This window comes from Vanrija albida (assembly GCF_041260175.1).
Source record: "Vanrija albida strain AlHP1 chromosome Unknown contig_1, whole genome shotgun sequence".
Taxonomy (NCBI): Eukaryota; Fungi; Basidiomycota; class Tremellomycetes; order Trichosporonales; family Trichosporonaceae; genus Vanrija; species Vanrija albida.
Genome location: NW_027191420.1, coordinates 2,867,356 through 2,882,642, shown reverse-complemented (window position 1 = coordinate 2,882,642; position 15,287 = coordinate 2,867,356). Strand labels below are relative to the sequence as shown.

At 63.2% G+C, this 15,287-nt stretch overlaps 4 protein-coding genes across 4 annotated transcripts; 3 read left to right on the top strand and 1 right to left on the bottom strand.

Moving 5' to 3' along the window:
- Positions 1–302: 302 nt before the first annotated feature.
- DOT1 (Nucleosomal histone H3-Lys79 methylase) lies at positions 303–2,279 on the top strand (the record flags this gene model as incomplete). Its single annotated transcript, XM_069349812.1, has 5 exons — positions 303–891; positions 927–1,005; positions 1,054–1,136; positions 1,174–2,078; positions 2,118–2,279. The coding sequence occupies 5 exons, from the start codon at positions 303–305 to the stop codon at positions 2,277–2,279; spliced, it is 1,818 nt and encodes a 605-aa protein (XP_069213356.1).
- Positions 2,280–2,544: 265 nt separating this feature from the next.
- Positions 2,545–2,967, bottom strand: Q8F55_001177 (uncharacterized protein; the record flags this gene model as incomplete). Its single annotated transcript, XM_069349811.1, has 4 exons — positions 2,545–2,589; positions 2,636–2,685; positions 2,739–2,838; positions 2,902–2,967. The coding sequence occupies 4 exons, from the start codon at positions 2,965–2,967 to the stop codon at positions 2,545–2,547; spliced, it is 261 nt and encodes an 86-aa protein (XP_069213355.1).
- A 281-nt stretch (positions 2,968–3,248) lies between these two features.
- On the top strand, positions 3,249–4,300 carry MRPS9 (mitochondrial 37S ribosomal protein uS9m; the record flags this gene model as incomplete). Its single annotated transcript, XM_069349810.1, has 2 exons — positions 3,249–4,220; positions 4,280–4,300. 2 exons carry the CDS (start codon positions 3,249–3,251, stop codon positions 4,298–4,300), a joined length of 993 nt encoding a protein of 330 aa, XP_069213354.1.
- Positions 4,301–11,786: 7,486 nt separating this feature from the next.
- On the top strand, positions 11,787–12,960 carry PCL1_1 (PHO85 cyclin-1; the record flags this gene model as incomplete). Its single annotated transcript, XM_069349809.1, has 3 exons — positions 11,787–11,970; positions 12,064–12,270; positions 12,344–12,960. 3 exons carry the CDS (start codon positions 11,787–11,789, stop codon positions 12,958–12,960), a joined length of 1,008 nt encoding a protein of 335 aa, XP_069213353.1.
- Positions 12,961–15,287: the final 2,327 nt, after the last annotated feature.

Genomic DNA, 15,287 nt, shown 5'->3' with positions numbered 1-15,287 from the left:
TATTGAGCGATCTCGCGCATGCATTGTAGCCGCATGGCCTTGTCGCGCGACGCTTGTTGTTGCATGCCATCTAGGGTTTTCCGAACAAGGCGGGGTGTGATCGAGAAGGCCCAAAAGTCCCGAGAAAATGGGGGGTCGCTGGCAGGGTGAGGTGGTGCCTACTTTGCTTGGTTCCCCGTCAGCGGCGCAGTCTCTTTGTCAACATCCACCTCAGACTCGTCTTCCCCATCCAACTCTACATCCTCGGGTCTGAGGATTGTGCCTACACTCGCCCACTGCACGGCTCTGGTCCCCTCAGAGCCATGCAGTCGTTCTTTTCATCCAGCGCCAAGCCGGCGCGGCCGGCCCTCGTCTCCACCGTCACCGTCAAGAAGAAGGTGGTGCCCAAGCCCGGCAGCAGCAGCAGCGGCAGCCGCCCCGGCCCGCTGATAACCAAGGCGTCGAGCGCGAGCATGCTCAGCAAGCCCAAGGCGCCGTCCTCCTCGGGCTCGACGCACCGGCCTTCCCCCGGCCTCAAGCCGGCTTCCTCGGCGCTCTCGCCCCGCTCGCCGCACTCGGGCTCCGGATCGCCCGCCGCGCGCCGCCGCAAGCCGACCGCGCCGCAGCGCGTTCTCCCCGAGTCGTCGGACGACGAGAGCAGCGACGACGCGCTGGCCCCCAAGCGCCGCCGCGTGAACGGCACGGCCGCGAGCGCGAGCACGCCCGACGCCGCGGGGGAGGGTGACGTCGGCCGGTCCGTCTTCTGTCCCTCGCGCGTCGACGAACGCGGCGAGTGGGGCCGCGGGTACGCGGGCTTTGTGCCCTGTGAACACGCCGTCCGGGGCACCGTGTCTGGCTGGGCGGGCGGCAGCAAGGAGGGCAAGGAAGGCGAACGGGAGAAGTACCAGTCTTGTGAGTGCGACCTCGGCGCATCAGCTGACGGCCAGACTTCCCCCAAGAGGGTTTCGAGAACGCCGAGCCGGTACCCACCGTTGAGCTCCGCTACCCCTCTGGAGCAAAGGAGAAGTGAGTGGCGCGGGGCGCCGGTGGCGTGCTGCTGGCTGACGCACCCAGATTTGTGCTGCTTACGCCGATTTCTGCCCGCGAGTACAACCCCATGAGCGAGCTCCGCAGCGCACTGCGGTTTATTCTCAAGCGTGGGTTGGGAGCACTCCGGGCACTGACTGACATCAGACTACATACCCCCATCGCATGCGCACATTTTTGGATCTTTGGATGCCACCGACGACATCGGCTCGAGCGTGCCATCTCGGGTCCACTCTCCGGCGCCCGGATCGCTCACAACACCACCACCGGACGGCATGTCACCTCTGCCGCCGCACACACCCCGGGAGACAATTGGTGATGCTCTGCGCCGAGCTCTTGCCCCCAACCGCCGTGATGGCCCCGGACTGCTCAAGGCCGTCGAGCGGTTGAACAGCTCGCTGGAGGAGATTGCGTCCGACGGCACAATGGCTGCATGGCTCTCCAGCCCGCAGTACCGCATGTCACGGCGCGACTGGTCCGAGTTTGTCGAGTTTGTGCACGACCAGTCGTACTCGCGCGTCGTTGCGCCGTTCTCCGACCAGCTCGAGCACCACCCCAAGCACCCGGACGAGGTGGCCGCCGCCATCAGCGAGAAGGAGGACGCGTACGGCGAGTTGCGGCACAACTTTATGGCCAAGGTCATGGAGCAGACCGACCTGGGCCCCGACTCGGTGTTTGTCGACCTCGGCAGCGGCGTCGGCAACTGTGTGGTTCAGGCCGCGCTGCAGGCGGGCAGCCGGAGCTACGGGTTCGAGCTGCTGCCCGTACCGTCGCGTTGTGCGCGACTCCAGCTGCGCGAGTGCCAGCGCCGCTGGGCGATGTGGTGCCTTGATGGCAACACTGTGGCCGAGGTACACGAGGGCGACTTCCGCCGGCACCCATCAGTTGTCAAGAGCCTGCGCGACGCCGACGTCGTGCTCGTCAACAACGAGGTGTTCCCCTCGTCGCTCAACCACGAGCTGACCGACCTCTTCCTCGAGCTCAAGGAGGGTGCGACCATCGTGTCGCTCAAGCCCTTTGTCCCCGACGGGTTCAGGCTGAACGACGGGAATGTGAGTGAGCCGGGGGGTCACAAGTGCTGACAGTCGCAGTACAACTCGTTCGCTGCCATTCTCCGCCAAACGTCTCACACGTACTACTCTGGCTGGGTTTCGTGGAAGGCGGACAGCGGCAAGTACTATGTCCAAGTCGTCGACCGGAGCATCCGTGCGCGCTACGACGAGGAGCAGAACCAGCGGCGGCGGAGGGATTGAGGGGGTGGAGGAGCGTGTGCTATACCGGCTTGATTATCGGTTGTCATGTCCTCATCGAATCTCGGTTGTCATGTCCCACATCTGTCTAGTTCATGCAATTGCATTGTTGTACGGGGGTGGGTTTTGGGTTGGTACGCGTCGAGCTTTGGTCGCCCGGGTGGTCGATACACGATGCATGTGGCGTCTAGAGCATGCGGCAAACCTCTGTGGGATACAACAGATGAGTCAGTGCGGTGGGGCTGGGGCCGGTGCCATGGTGGGTGGGTTAAGCGCCGCGCTCCTTTGCCCACTGCTCTGGCGTGAGGGTTTTCTGGGGTGTGAGAGGGCTGGCAGCCGGGCAAGTCAGCGCAACTCACCTGGGAGAAGGCGTGCAGCTGGGTGATCTCATCGGCGAGGATCTGGTTGACTGGGAAGCGTCAGCACGGACAGCACGGCGAGCACAGCGAGCACACGACGCACCGAGCTTGTGCCGTGCCAGCGTCATCTTGCGCGCAAAGTCTGGCGAGACGATGACGAGGGCGAAGGACGAGCCGCAGTTGGCGGACGTGTCGGTGATTTCCTGGGGCGTCAGCTCGAGCGGACGAGGCGGAGGAGGGATGGGGCAGCGAGCGCGTCAACGCACCAGGTGCTCGATGGCGATGCTGGCGCGCAGCTTGGCCTCGATGCGGCGGTCGATGGGCTCTGCCATTGTGCCGGGGTCGTTACTGGTGTTGTGGTTGCCAAAGTCAAGTCTGGGTTTGTCAAACAACCCACTGCTGATCCGTCAGTCATCAATCACCACACTCTGATTATCTGATACGCGGCTCGGCACGCACCGACGGGGGTAAAACCACGTGGATACAATGACGTGGATTTGTTACCACATGGCTAATTTGGTCCCGTGCCGGTAGGCAAAAGTCGGGTTTGACGTCCTCGTCAATGAAGTCAAGATCGCGCTCGACGACTCCAGCTCAAAGTCAACCCCACACCATGACAGCACCAGCAACACGGGCGCTGCGACTCACGAGCGCGCTTGCGCCTCTTGCGCGCGCGGCCGTCGCCGGCTCCTCGCGCCACGCCTCGACCTTCACCCCGTCCGGGTCGAACCGGCCCCCCGTCCGGCAAGGGCGCCCCGACTCGCAGTTCTTCTTCACCGCCAAGGAGGGGCTCAGCGACGCGACGTACAAGCTCGAGGCGGTGCTCGCTGCCGCCGAGCGCACGCTGCGGAATCAGCACATCTGGCCCCTGCCAAAGGAGCTGCCGTACCTCCAGCCCTCGCCCACGGCCTGGCTGCAGGCTGGCGCGCTGCCGTTCCGCACGCGCTCGCACTCGGACTACCGCCTCTTCATCGAGCTCCTCAACAAGTTCCACCACATGGCGCACGTCGCCGAGCAGGCCGGCTCGCACGACGTCGCGGCCACGCTCGAGGCCGCCACCCTCCCGTATCAGCAGGCCAAGATGAAGATCGAGCGCGAGCGCCTCGCGGCCAAGAAGGCGGCCAAGGCCGCCGGCGAGGTCAAGGGCATTGACGAGCTGGGCAGGAGCTACGCCATGGGGCGTAGGAAGGAGGCGCACGCGCGCGTCTGGCTCGTTCCCAGCGCGGCGGGGCGCGCGGCCCTCGACCAGCCCGCGCTCGAGGGCGACGAGACGAGCGCCGTGCCCCAGGCCGAGATCCTCATCAACCACCTCCCGCTGGCGATGCACTTCAACAGGCACCAGGACCGCGAGGCCGTGCTCCGCCCGTTCCGTTTGTCGGGCCTGCTCGGCGCGTACAATGTGTTCGCGCTCGTCCGCGGCGGCGGTAACTCTGGCCAGGCTGGCGCGCTCAACGTCGCCGTCGCCCGCGCCCTCGCCCAGATCCGCCCCGACGCACACGGCGTCCTCCACAACGACCGCTCGCTCAGCCGCGACCCCCGCATGGTCGAGCGTAAGCACACTGGCCTGGCCAAGGCGCGCAAGAGGGTGAGTCGGCGGCTGCTGGAGGCCGGGGCATACGTGTTTGCCGTGCTAACCTCCCGCAGTACACCTGGGTCAAGCGTTGAGGTGTTTTGGCATATATCGCATGGATACATAGGCACTGGCGGGTGGGGTGGGGCATGTGGTGGTTGAAGTGGCACAAAGGTCAGAGGTTGGAGTGATGTGGAGGACGTGCTGCCACGGCCAGCAACACCACAAAAAAGGTTCACGCCGACGCCACTCCAGTCCATCTGGAACCGCCAGAACAGTCGTCTTCCCGGGCTCGAACCCGGGTCACTCGTAAAACCCGCGTTCGAACCTGGCCACTCATCTCGGAGCTCTTATCTCCAAGCGAACGGTCAACGCTTGTCGGCGGCTCGGTCGCCTCCCCATTGAACGCCACTGTGGTGTGTGTGTGTGTGTGTGTGTGTGTGTGTGTGTGCGACCAACAATGCCTGGGTGTCCACCGCCAAAAAGTTGTTGATCCCCAACAAGCCAGTCCGTCTTGATTCCCCAGAACAGTCGTCTTCCGGGCTCGAACCTGGCCACTCATATGACTCGGGTCCACCCATCGTGAAGCTCTCGTCAGTGGCACCGTCGCCCCCCTTAGAACGAACCCCGCGTGTGCCCGGGGGGCGAGGGGTGCGAGGTCCTCGCCGCGTTGTTGACTCGGCGGCATCTGGCCGCGAGCAAGCAGCAGGAAGGGCAGTGTCGTCCCGGCCCACTGGTAGACGAGGCACGCCGAGGCACCCACCCGCAGACGCGGGTGCGGTGACGTGCCGGGCCTGTCGGGTGGCTGGTCGAGGCACTGTGGCGGAGCGGGCCTGGCTGCAGCTGCGGGCATGGTTGATCTCGGGGTCGTTGTGGCCACCGTCGATGGCATGCAGCAGCCGCCGGGTTGCCGAATGGGGCTTAGGAGTGGCACTGACGCGCCCATGCGTACCAGCTCCTTCTCGTGTCCCAGCTCCTTCTCGCGTCTTTGTTACACGGTGCGCGTGTGTCGTCGGGTTGGGAGGGGGGCAAGTACCGGGAAGGACACAGCTCGTGCACCCCCCCTCAGCCACCCGCCAGCCCCAGCGCGACCCTCACGCGACCTCCCACTGCCACATCCAGGTCGAGGGGGCGCAAACAGCTCACCTGACCTCTCGATTGCCCAGTCTGGCCCAGCACTAGCCCTCTTTCCAGCGAGCCGCATTCCATGCCGCGCTAGCCGCGTACCACACTCTATCGCGCTGGACGAGCCAGCCCAGTCCAGACGGGGCGGCCTGCCTGCGTTCCAACACGACAGGTGGGCGAGTGCCGACCTAGTCGTGCGAGTGGTCTGTACTGGCCGTCTTGCCGTCTGCGAGATCCAGGACGACGACGGCGGAAATCAGCCATTGATAGTCGTGTGAGTGCCTCTGCCGCAGCCACGCACTCGCGCGACTTTGCCCGCGCCCTCTTCTTGTGATTGCACGCGCGCGCACACACGCACACGCACATTCTGATCACCTTGCATGCCTCCGACGACGACTGTCTCACCACTGCCACCGCGAACAGGAAGCGAAGAGCGGGCGCTTGGCGTGGCTGGCCGGCTGGAATGGGGTGCCGCGGCGCGGCGGAATGCCAAGTGATCGCTGGGGTCCTCGCGTCCTCGGTCGCTCGGTCGCGCGACCAGGTATGTCTCCGCTCGTCTGACCATCTGCCGTGGGCGTGGCTGGGAGCTGCACAGATGCAGCGCAGATGTCTACACACGCCGTTTCATCTGCCACACATGCACAACCCCTGCGCTGCCACACCCATCCCCGCGCGCCGCAAACACATGGCCCATGTGGCGTGACCGTCTCCCGCGTCCCGCCGCCACATCTTGACGCCGTTAGAGATGCCACCGAGGTGTGGCTGCGGCGTCTTGATCACCTGGGTCAGCTGGCGAGTGTCTGGGTGATGGCCACATGTACGCGGGATGAGGGCCTCGACCGCGGTGGCTTCTCCCGGCACCCAACAGACTCGGCGCTACACGTCTCTGCCACAAGGCGCCCACATGCCCGCCTGTAGCGACGACGCCGGTTGCCCGCTTCTTCCTCCTCACTTCTTCCACGAATGAGGCAAAACCTCGGAACGACAAGACCAGGGAGGAAAACGGGGCGTTGATAGCCCGCGCAGAGATACCATGCCCCCGCGACGCCCCCGAAAGTAAAGTTTAATACTGCAGACCGCGGGACGCTGCTGCGTATCGCCGCTGGTATGTGTGGCGCAGCGGGTACCTGCTCCCAATGTCCCGACTAGCTGATAACGGCGGGCTCTGCGGAAAATAGCCCGGCCAGGTCGCACGCTCTCAGCGGCGTCGGCGTCGGGTCGGGGTGGCGCAGACGCTGACGACGACGGCGGGGACAACACGCCGACGGCGGCCGAGGTGTCGGTGGCAGCGGGACGGTCACCGCATGGACATGGCTTGGTATACTGCGGCGGGAAGTGGTCGCCCTCGGCATGGGCTAGCCAAGCCACCTTTGCGGGGCGAACCGGCGATTAGACCAGGGGGGCGAGTAACGCGGCTCGCTGCGGCCGCGGGCGGTGATCATCCTGGTCTGATCCTCGCTGCCGCTGTCCGTCGTAATTGACGATCAGGACGCACGACGTCGGGGGTTTGTCGAGTGCTAGGCTGCCTCCCGTAGGTTTGGATTGGTCGGCTGACTGGTTGAGCAGCGTGACACCCGCCACTGACACTACCAAGCGACAATCAGGACGCATGGAATGGAGTGACCTAGCCGCCCTGGCATGCAGCTCACTGCACACGAGGGCGGCATAAGGTTCGAGCCAGTGCCGCTGGGTATGCGCGCGCTTAATCTGACGTGTGGACAGCCGGCTGGAGCTTAAAAAAACAAGGTTGTTAACGTCGTCGTTGGTTTCGCTCGAGCAAACAAGAAAAAAAAGAAGGGAGAAGGCATGCAACACTCGCCCACGAACACTGGCCAGATCCAGGCGCCGCACATGCAGCAAGCGGAAACCCAAACCTAAGCTCTTCACGTGGGGTGGGGGAAGCCGAAGCTGAGCGATGCTTGCCGGTTGCTCACAGTGTCTTACGGCGCGGCGTGTCGACGAGTGAGACGAGGCTATCCCGAGGTCTGGAGGGCGGTGACCACGAGTCATCGGCAATGTTCGCAGAGACATGGCAGAGGGATACAGAGAGAGGCAGAGGAAGCCGAGGCGGACATGGAGGCGAGCCCGAGACTGGCAAGACGCCGAGGCGGAAAGACGGGAAGGGCGGACAGGGGGCAGGTTTGCATGCAGCGAAGGGCTGCCGAGCGCTGGCGCACGGCCGCGGATAGCTCGCCCAACCTCGTCGAGCCCACCCCGCAAAAGTTTAGTCCTACCCACTCGCAGTGTAGGTATCCGCAGCTGTCCTTAGGAAAGCACATAACGCTGGCTGAACGTTAATCCGGTATTGCATCTGCGGTTCCGGGAATGTTGGGAATGGGAGTCGAGTGCCAGCGGAAGTGAAGTGACGTGTGCATGGTCTAGCCCATACGCTTGCTTGCCCACTGTAGGGCAGTGAGCGCGGCAGTGGGCAGAAGGCTGCCTGCCGCTGCTCGGCATTGCAATATACTACTTGCCCACCGCACATCGTGAGTTGGCAGCAAGTCCGATCGGCCGGCGCGCCCCCAGGACCGTGGCGACCGTGGCGCAACCCTCGAACAGACGCGTCCTCGTGGCGTGTGTCTTGCGTGCGTGCGGCTCTGAATAGAATAGCCCCTCCCTGTAGGAAACATAGGAAACACGCCCTCGCCTTCTTCAACCGCGATCAGTTACTGCGCCAGAAATCAAATCAGACGCGCTAGCAATTCAAGCCGTAGGTTTGGGCCTGCTCGGTCGGACCTGCTGCTCGCTGCCTCGGCCTCGGTCTGGCTCCGTGCGCCGCGCAGCCAAGCGGACATTGCGGGGTCGCCAGCACGAGTAGAGCACGAGCACCTCTTTATCCAAGAATGCAATTGTAATCGCGCTCGCGCCGCCGCTGCTAACCTCCAATTGCCGTGACAATTGAGCGCGTCGCGAACGAGCGAGTGCAAGCCGGTGCAAGCGCGCGCTCGAACGCACACGCGTGCGCTTGACGTCGAGATGAGCAGCACGCACATGCATGCACGTAGGCGCTAGCTACCAATGGCCTCGATCCAGCGAACATGCATCGCTGGTGCAATCGCGTGTGTTCCTCGCCCAGTGGTCTGGAACGCGCGGCGAACCCCGCACCTGCCCGCACCAGGGCGCGAGTGCGAGCGGGGTGCTGTGTGGCTTGACGCGTTTGCCGTGCGCCTCGAAAGCGCGTTTGCGGTGCAGTGGCGAGTGGCGACTGCCGCCTCGCATGCATCACTGCGCCGCAGTGGCTGCGGTGTGACCTTGGCACTGGTTGTCGAGAGTGCTGGTTCTGCAACCCTGCTACCACCCTGCTACCACCCTGCTCGTCCGACCAGGCCGACCGACCATGGCCCAGCCCAGATTTACAGTTTGGAACACCTTGGTTCGGTCACCGAAGGCTGGCTGTCGGGTGAGGGCAGGACAGGGCGAGGGCGAGCCAGACTGGCGGGCCAAGTGCCTGGCACCGTCCCTCGTCCCAGCCCTCTGGCAAGCGAACAGGTACCCACCGCGCTATGGGAATGCTCAAAGCACAAGGTTGGGTGCCATGAGCGCACCCAAGTGCCCCTGCTAGCCAAACCTTTGCTGCGTCTACTGGTGACGAGAATGCCTATGCATTGACATGTAAAACGCGCACTTGGGCTCGCACCGCAACGAGGGCCGCGTCGTCGCGGGCCGCATGGTGCAGCACACCCCTCGGCGTATGCAACAGGGCTTGGGCAGGGGGCGGAATACAAGGCACTGTGGAAGCAGGCAGGGACAGGGTCAGGCAAGGATGCGGGGCAACGAGAGAACGACGAGGCCGGTGACGACGGTGGGCTGCGTTTTTTGGTTTCGTCTACGCCGCGCTACACTGCATACTAGGTCTAGGTCGCATCGACACAGTCTCACATGGAATGACACTGTGGGGGTGAACGTGAGCGCGTGAGCAGCCAACCTCCGGTGGAAGGGGGCGGGGGTAGCCAGCGACTCTCGGCTCTTTCCTAGTGACTACCCCAGTTTCGCCCCTTGAAAGAATACCGCCTCGTCCGCCCCTCGCCACCTCCTGCTCGCCGCCATCGCCCTCTCCGGCGCCGCCCGCCGCCGCCATCGCCTTGCATAGACTCCCTGAAACGCCGTCGTGCCCAGTTCGCGTTTGGTGGCGTAGACGCGTCTTGGTGGCGTCCTGGCCTCGCCGATCAACTAGCAGCATTCAGCTTCTGCGCCACAAAACTGCCACCGGTGCACTGGTGGTGACTAGCAACTCTTTGGTGGCGGCGCCTCGGTGGCTGAGTACTGGTGCAACAAGTCTCTTCACAAAGGAGCCGCAGCACCAATAGTGCGAGATGAAACAAGGCATGATGTCAGTCAGGCTCGAGTGTCTACGACGCCCGGTGTGCCGCATGTGCGTGCCCCGGTGTCCATGTGAGTCCTTTGTGTCGTCGGTTATGCAGCAGCATCAGCTGGCTGCTGCACGCTGTGCGCCCAGTAAAAGTAAGTTAAAGGCACCGCCTATTCGCCCTTTGAGCGGGGTGATCCTCTGCCAAAGCCGATGCTGTCACACTCCACTAGCGCCAAAGTTATCATCTGATGTGAGCCGGCCGGCCGACGGCGAGAGCCCCACCCGCCGTCGCTACATTGGGCGACGGGCCCACCGACTGATCGGATCAGATGAGCATCAGTTGTGCTGCGGTTGGACGGCACGGCGCTGGCGGGGCTGCGCTGCGGTGGACGCTTTGTAGCCGTTGCTCCACTCCCCCACCTCGCTTCGCTTGCAGCGCGGAATGGCGCATGATGAGATACGAGCCGCCCGACCCGCACTTTTCATGCCCGATGAGATGCCAGACGGTCTCGGAGTCACCCTATGCAATGCGTCTACGGCGTTCACAGGCAGACTCCGGCAGGGCACTCGCGGCACGGCCGTTCGTTTTCCTTCCAAGCGACGGTGCGGTATGAGGGTTGCTCGTGTGCTCGGGCGAGCCGTTTCGCGTACGACGCACGCGGTGCACGCATCGTACAGGTGCAATGGCATACTCGATGCGGTTTCCGCGGCAATGTGCATCGAACACTGGAGGCCGCAGGCAGGCCGAACATTGCGGGGGCAGCCAGGGAGAGAGCGCGTCGCAAGTTCTACCCCTCTTGTTTTGAAACGGCGGGGACCTAATGTCGGTGGTCTGCAAGAGTCTGGGCCGGCTTTCTACTGCTCTACCCACGACCCACGGCCGAGTATAGAGCGCGTAATGTCTGCCTGCTGGGCGCTTCAGATTGCTACCAGTGCTGTAACATATTCCGGCATGCAATGACAATTTGGGGGTGAGCGCTGCTGCTGCTGCCGCTGCTGCTGCAGCACTAGCCGGTCGTCAACCATCTCTCTAGTCAGAGGAATCTCGCTCCGGCAGAGCATGCACTGTGCACACTGCGTGCCGTATCCGCGCGGCGCGACCATGGACAGCGTGCTGCGGTCGACGCTATCGTCCGCTCTCACTGTCGCTGCCGCATTCGTCGGATCGCGGCGCACCCTCAACCTTGCTTCGGCGCATTTATTTCCATGGTCTGCATCCTGTGTCCTTGTCGTTGGAATTGATTGGACCTGTCAGGCGCAAAGAGTTGGGCGTGACATTTCTTTCTTTTTTCTTTGCGGCCACTAGCGCCGGTCGATGGTTTGATAGCGGCAGTCGGTCACTGGTATCAGTGGCAGTGGCAGTTTGTGGGATGGATGCGGCGGTAGTGATGCGTGACATTACAAGGGATAACGCGTCGTCTGGGCGGGGAAGGGGGGGGGAAGGGGAGGGAAGGTGGACGAGGGAAGGCAAGGGAAGCGGCCCGCGGGCCCACATGCCTTGCTGCAAGGCTTTTACGCCCAAAAGCAGCCACTCAGGCACCATTTGCGTCTTTCTCTTTTTCACTCTGGCTCGATCCTTGCCCTGGGGGTGGGGTGGGGTGGGGGCCGCTGGGCTGGGCTGGAGGCCGCTGGGTGCCGCCCGCCGCCGTTCTACGCCTGCCCTTAGAACCCTATCCCTCGGCCCACCTTCCCTCTTCCTTCCCTGGACGCGAGTTACGACGCCAAAAAAGTGTGACCCCTGAGAGGGTTGTCGTCATACGGTGTATGCGACACATCGGCCTTGGGCCACGCTGCTCGGACGCCGCTAGCCTGATTTTACCCACCCAGATAGACGCGACTGTTCACTCGTACAGTGCGAGTCTGAGCCTGAGCCTGGCTGCAGTGCCGCCCCCACATCTCACCACTACCACTCTTTACGCGTTACCCACTACATATATCACTGGGCCGGTCCTACCTCATCCACACCCACCCACCACGTTGTATCCCTACCCCCAGCCAGCCGCTAGTCGCAGAGCACCTCATCACTGTCTTGCATTGACGTTGAACGTCGACGCACATCAGTTGTTCTACACGTACCCTCCTAGTCACACGTCCCCCCTAGTCACACCTTCTCACCACCCACTCCACCCACCACCACTACGACCATAATGTTCTCCACACCGTCGTCTTCCTCGTCGTCGGCTTCCCTCTACCCAAGCGGAACACCAAAGTTCATGCCCTCGTCACCTTGCTTTGAGGACCGCATCCACCCCGCGTCGCTCGAGTCGTGCGGCATCCACGAGCCTGCACTGCTCGAGTTTATCCGCTCGGACGTGTCGCGCGAGCTTGTCAGTGAGTAGCTACCCGGCGGCGGCGCGTCAAGCCACCCCAGCTCGCGCCACCGCGTCCGTGCACCTGCCACTGACACTTTATCTCTCACTCCAGCCTTCCTCGCACGCACCACGACCTCTGTCATTGCCTCGTCTACCGCCATTGACGCGAAAACCGTCGACTCTCAGGCGGCGGGACTCCCGTCTCTGACCACCTTTGTCGCAGTCGTTTGCGAACAATCAAACGTCCAGGTCTCGACGCTCATCGCAACGATTGTCTACCTCGAGCGTCTTCGCACCCGCCTTCCTCGCGTCGCCAAGGGTACGTATAGCGATCCACGCGCTGTGGAGCTCTGGCTCTGCCCACTGTCCCACCGTACTGACACGCTTCCCAGGCATGCCTTGTACTCGTCACCGCGTCTTCCTCGCGACTCTCATCTGCGCGGCAAAGTACCTCAACGACTCGTCGCCAAAGAACAAGCACTGGTGTCGCTACGCCCAGATGTTCTCCCAGGCCGAGATCAACCTCATGGAGAAGCAGCTTCTCTACCTTCTCGACTACAACCTTGCCATTACCGAGGACGAGGTTGTCCAGCACACGCAGTACTTCCTGCAGCAGTACACTTTCGACTCGCCGCCCATGTCGCCCGTCGAGTCGCCGCTTCCGGTCACGCCCCGCCTTGTCTCTGGCGAGGTCATCGCCGAGCCGGTTTCGGCCAAGGCTGCTGCCAACGGCGTCTACTCTCATATGGCTCCTGGCCTCGACCGCTCCGACTCGACCTCGTCGTTTGGCTCTGACGGACCTCTGACGCCCACGACTGGCGATGCCACGCCCGAGCTCGACGACGGCGAGCACAATGTCGCCGCCCCTGCCCCCATCCGCTTCGCCGACCACGACTCAATCCCCAACATTGCGTCGTCGGCAACGATAAAGGATGCACGTGACTCTCTGGTCAAGCGCCTCTTCGGTCGCCGGCGAATTGACGACGACGCTGTTCCCATCGCCGCATAGGCACTCATCATCCGTGGAGCAAAACCGACATGACTTCAGGCACGACGGCTTTTAGTCTGGTTTCCATCGCACAATCTTGGGTCTTAAAATCGTTCTTCTCGTCATGCACGCAAACCAAACTCGGCACTCTGGCACAGCGCAGCCGCACCCCCGCAACTCGCTTCCGGATCCCCCGCATCTGTACCAACACCAATCTTCCCCCCACCGCCGCAGGCGTCACCCATGGTGATTCGATCGGGCCGCACTGTTCTTTGCCGCGCAACACTAGCGCGCTTTGCCAGTCGGGCCGGTCTTGTTCTTCACCTTTCCTGGGGCCCAAATTCCTCGGCTTGATGCCTGGGTGTTGCACCTCACGACACCATTATCTCTTGAACGACTCGTACGGTAATGACGAGCTCCCCCTCACGACTGTAGCATAATAAATACACGAGCCCGACACGTAGTTTTAGTAGAAGGCTCTCATTGTAACAATGTAGTGTCTTGCACGTTACCGCAGAGCGCGCAGACTCTTTGGGCTGGCTCAAAGAGCGAGCAGAGCCGGTCTCTACAACGCAAATGCAACCATCATGCCAATCTGAGTGTAGTTGTTGCCCACCTGTCCACTGCCGCTGCCGCTGCCGCCAAAGTATCCATGCCAGGCCCATTCGGGCGAACATGGAGGTGGGGGTGAGGTGATGCGACAGTGAGCCGATGAGCGAGCGAGCGGCACACTAGGCAACGGTGTGTAACCCTGCACGCATGTTACACCTTGAGCATACCCAGCTAGTCGATTGCCAACTACATACCCGACGATGAGTTCGGCGTTGTAGCTTGGCCCAGTGGATGGTTTACATGTGACAGCGCGGGGTTGGGGGACGACTTGGGGCACCAGGCTGCAATCGTTACGTCACCCCGTCATTTCCACAATCCGGGGATGGGTTGGGCTCGCAAAAGGTACCATCACACCTCGCCGGGTGCGTGCATGTAGCAGCAGTAGCGCTGATTCGAGGAACAAGGGCACGGCGGCGAGCGGCAGTGTGCGGCAGCAACTGCGGCTGCGGCTGCGGCAGCAGCAGCGGCAGGCGCGGAGACTGGTCGGCTAACAAGTCGACCCCAAGAAGTTCATGTAGGTTACGTTGTGGAGCAGCCGGCCGGCAGGTAGGGCCTAATGAATGCCTCGGTGATGTGTCGCGGTGTTGGGCCTGGATGCTGCATGATGCAGGTTACGTTGTGCTTGCGCCACGACGGTCATGTCCCCTCCGCAAGCACACTTTTCTGCGCATCCGCATCCGGGAGAGCACAGCTCTGAGGACGGACGAGCGTGACAGGTCCGCCTGGCAAGACAGCGGGAGGCGTCCGAGCTGGCGCAGGCAGTCGGACGAGCGGAGGAGCGGGGGCGGCGCATTCCACGCCCTGCACCAGCAGCATGCACCTGCACCACCTCCCGCGAGGCATGCAGGTCGCAAACCTGCGTCCTATGGACGGGGGTGGGGGGAGCTGGTACGGTGACTGACCCTGCAGCTGCCGGCGGTATGAGGTGGCCTGTGTGTCGGGTCGATCCGCCGCATCCACCCGTATACAGGTATGCAGGGATGCTGGTCGTCCCTTCGCAGCTAGTCGCCCGTCGGTATCGCTCTAGGCGGGCGGAGACCTGGGCTAGCAGTGATGGGCGGCGCGGAAGTGGCATCCCTGGCCCGCAAGGCTGGTAGCGTCGCTCCTGTAAGGGTGGCAGCGAACACTGGCTCGTCGCTCCAGTGCGAGCGTCCGTGGATCGCTCGTGGCTCGTGGTTCGTGGCTCGTGACTCATGGCTCGTGGCTTTGGCTCGTGGCTCCGAGTCGTACTGGCCGCCTGGTCGAGCTAGCAACTTGCAGGATCCTCGCTCCGCTCGTGGCGCTCAGGCGCAGCATGCCACGGCTGGCGTAGGGTGAGCGCTGCATCCGCGGCCTATCTCCTCCCGAGACAGACCACATGTCTGGTGGTCGCTCCTCCTAGCGGCGGCGACTTGTGCGTCTCTTGCCCTTGAGGCTGGGCGATCTATCAGCATGGCATCATCCTTCTCCTTTGTCCTGCCCGACCCTCGGCGCTCAGATCCAGCGGGTCACAGCGTGAGGGAGACTACCAGCCCTCCGAGGTATCTCCTCCGGGACGACGCGACCGCAAGGCTCGTAACTCCCTGGTGGAGTGGTGCTCGTCTCCCCATCCGATGTGCAGCTGGGGGGGGGGGGGTTGGTACCTCGACGTGCGGTGTCCTCTGGGGACATGGCTGGGAGCCTGGCAGCGCGGCCGTCACTCTGTGGGCTGTCAAACCCTGTAGCTGTGATCCATCCTCGCGAGCAGCCTGCACGTG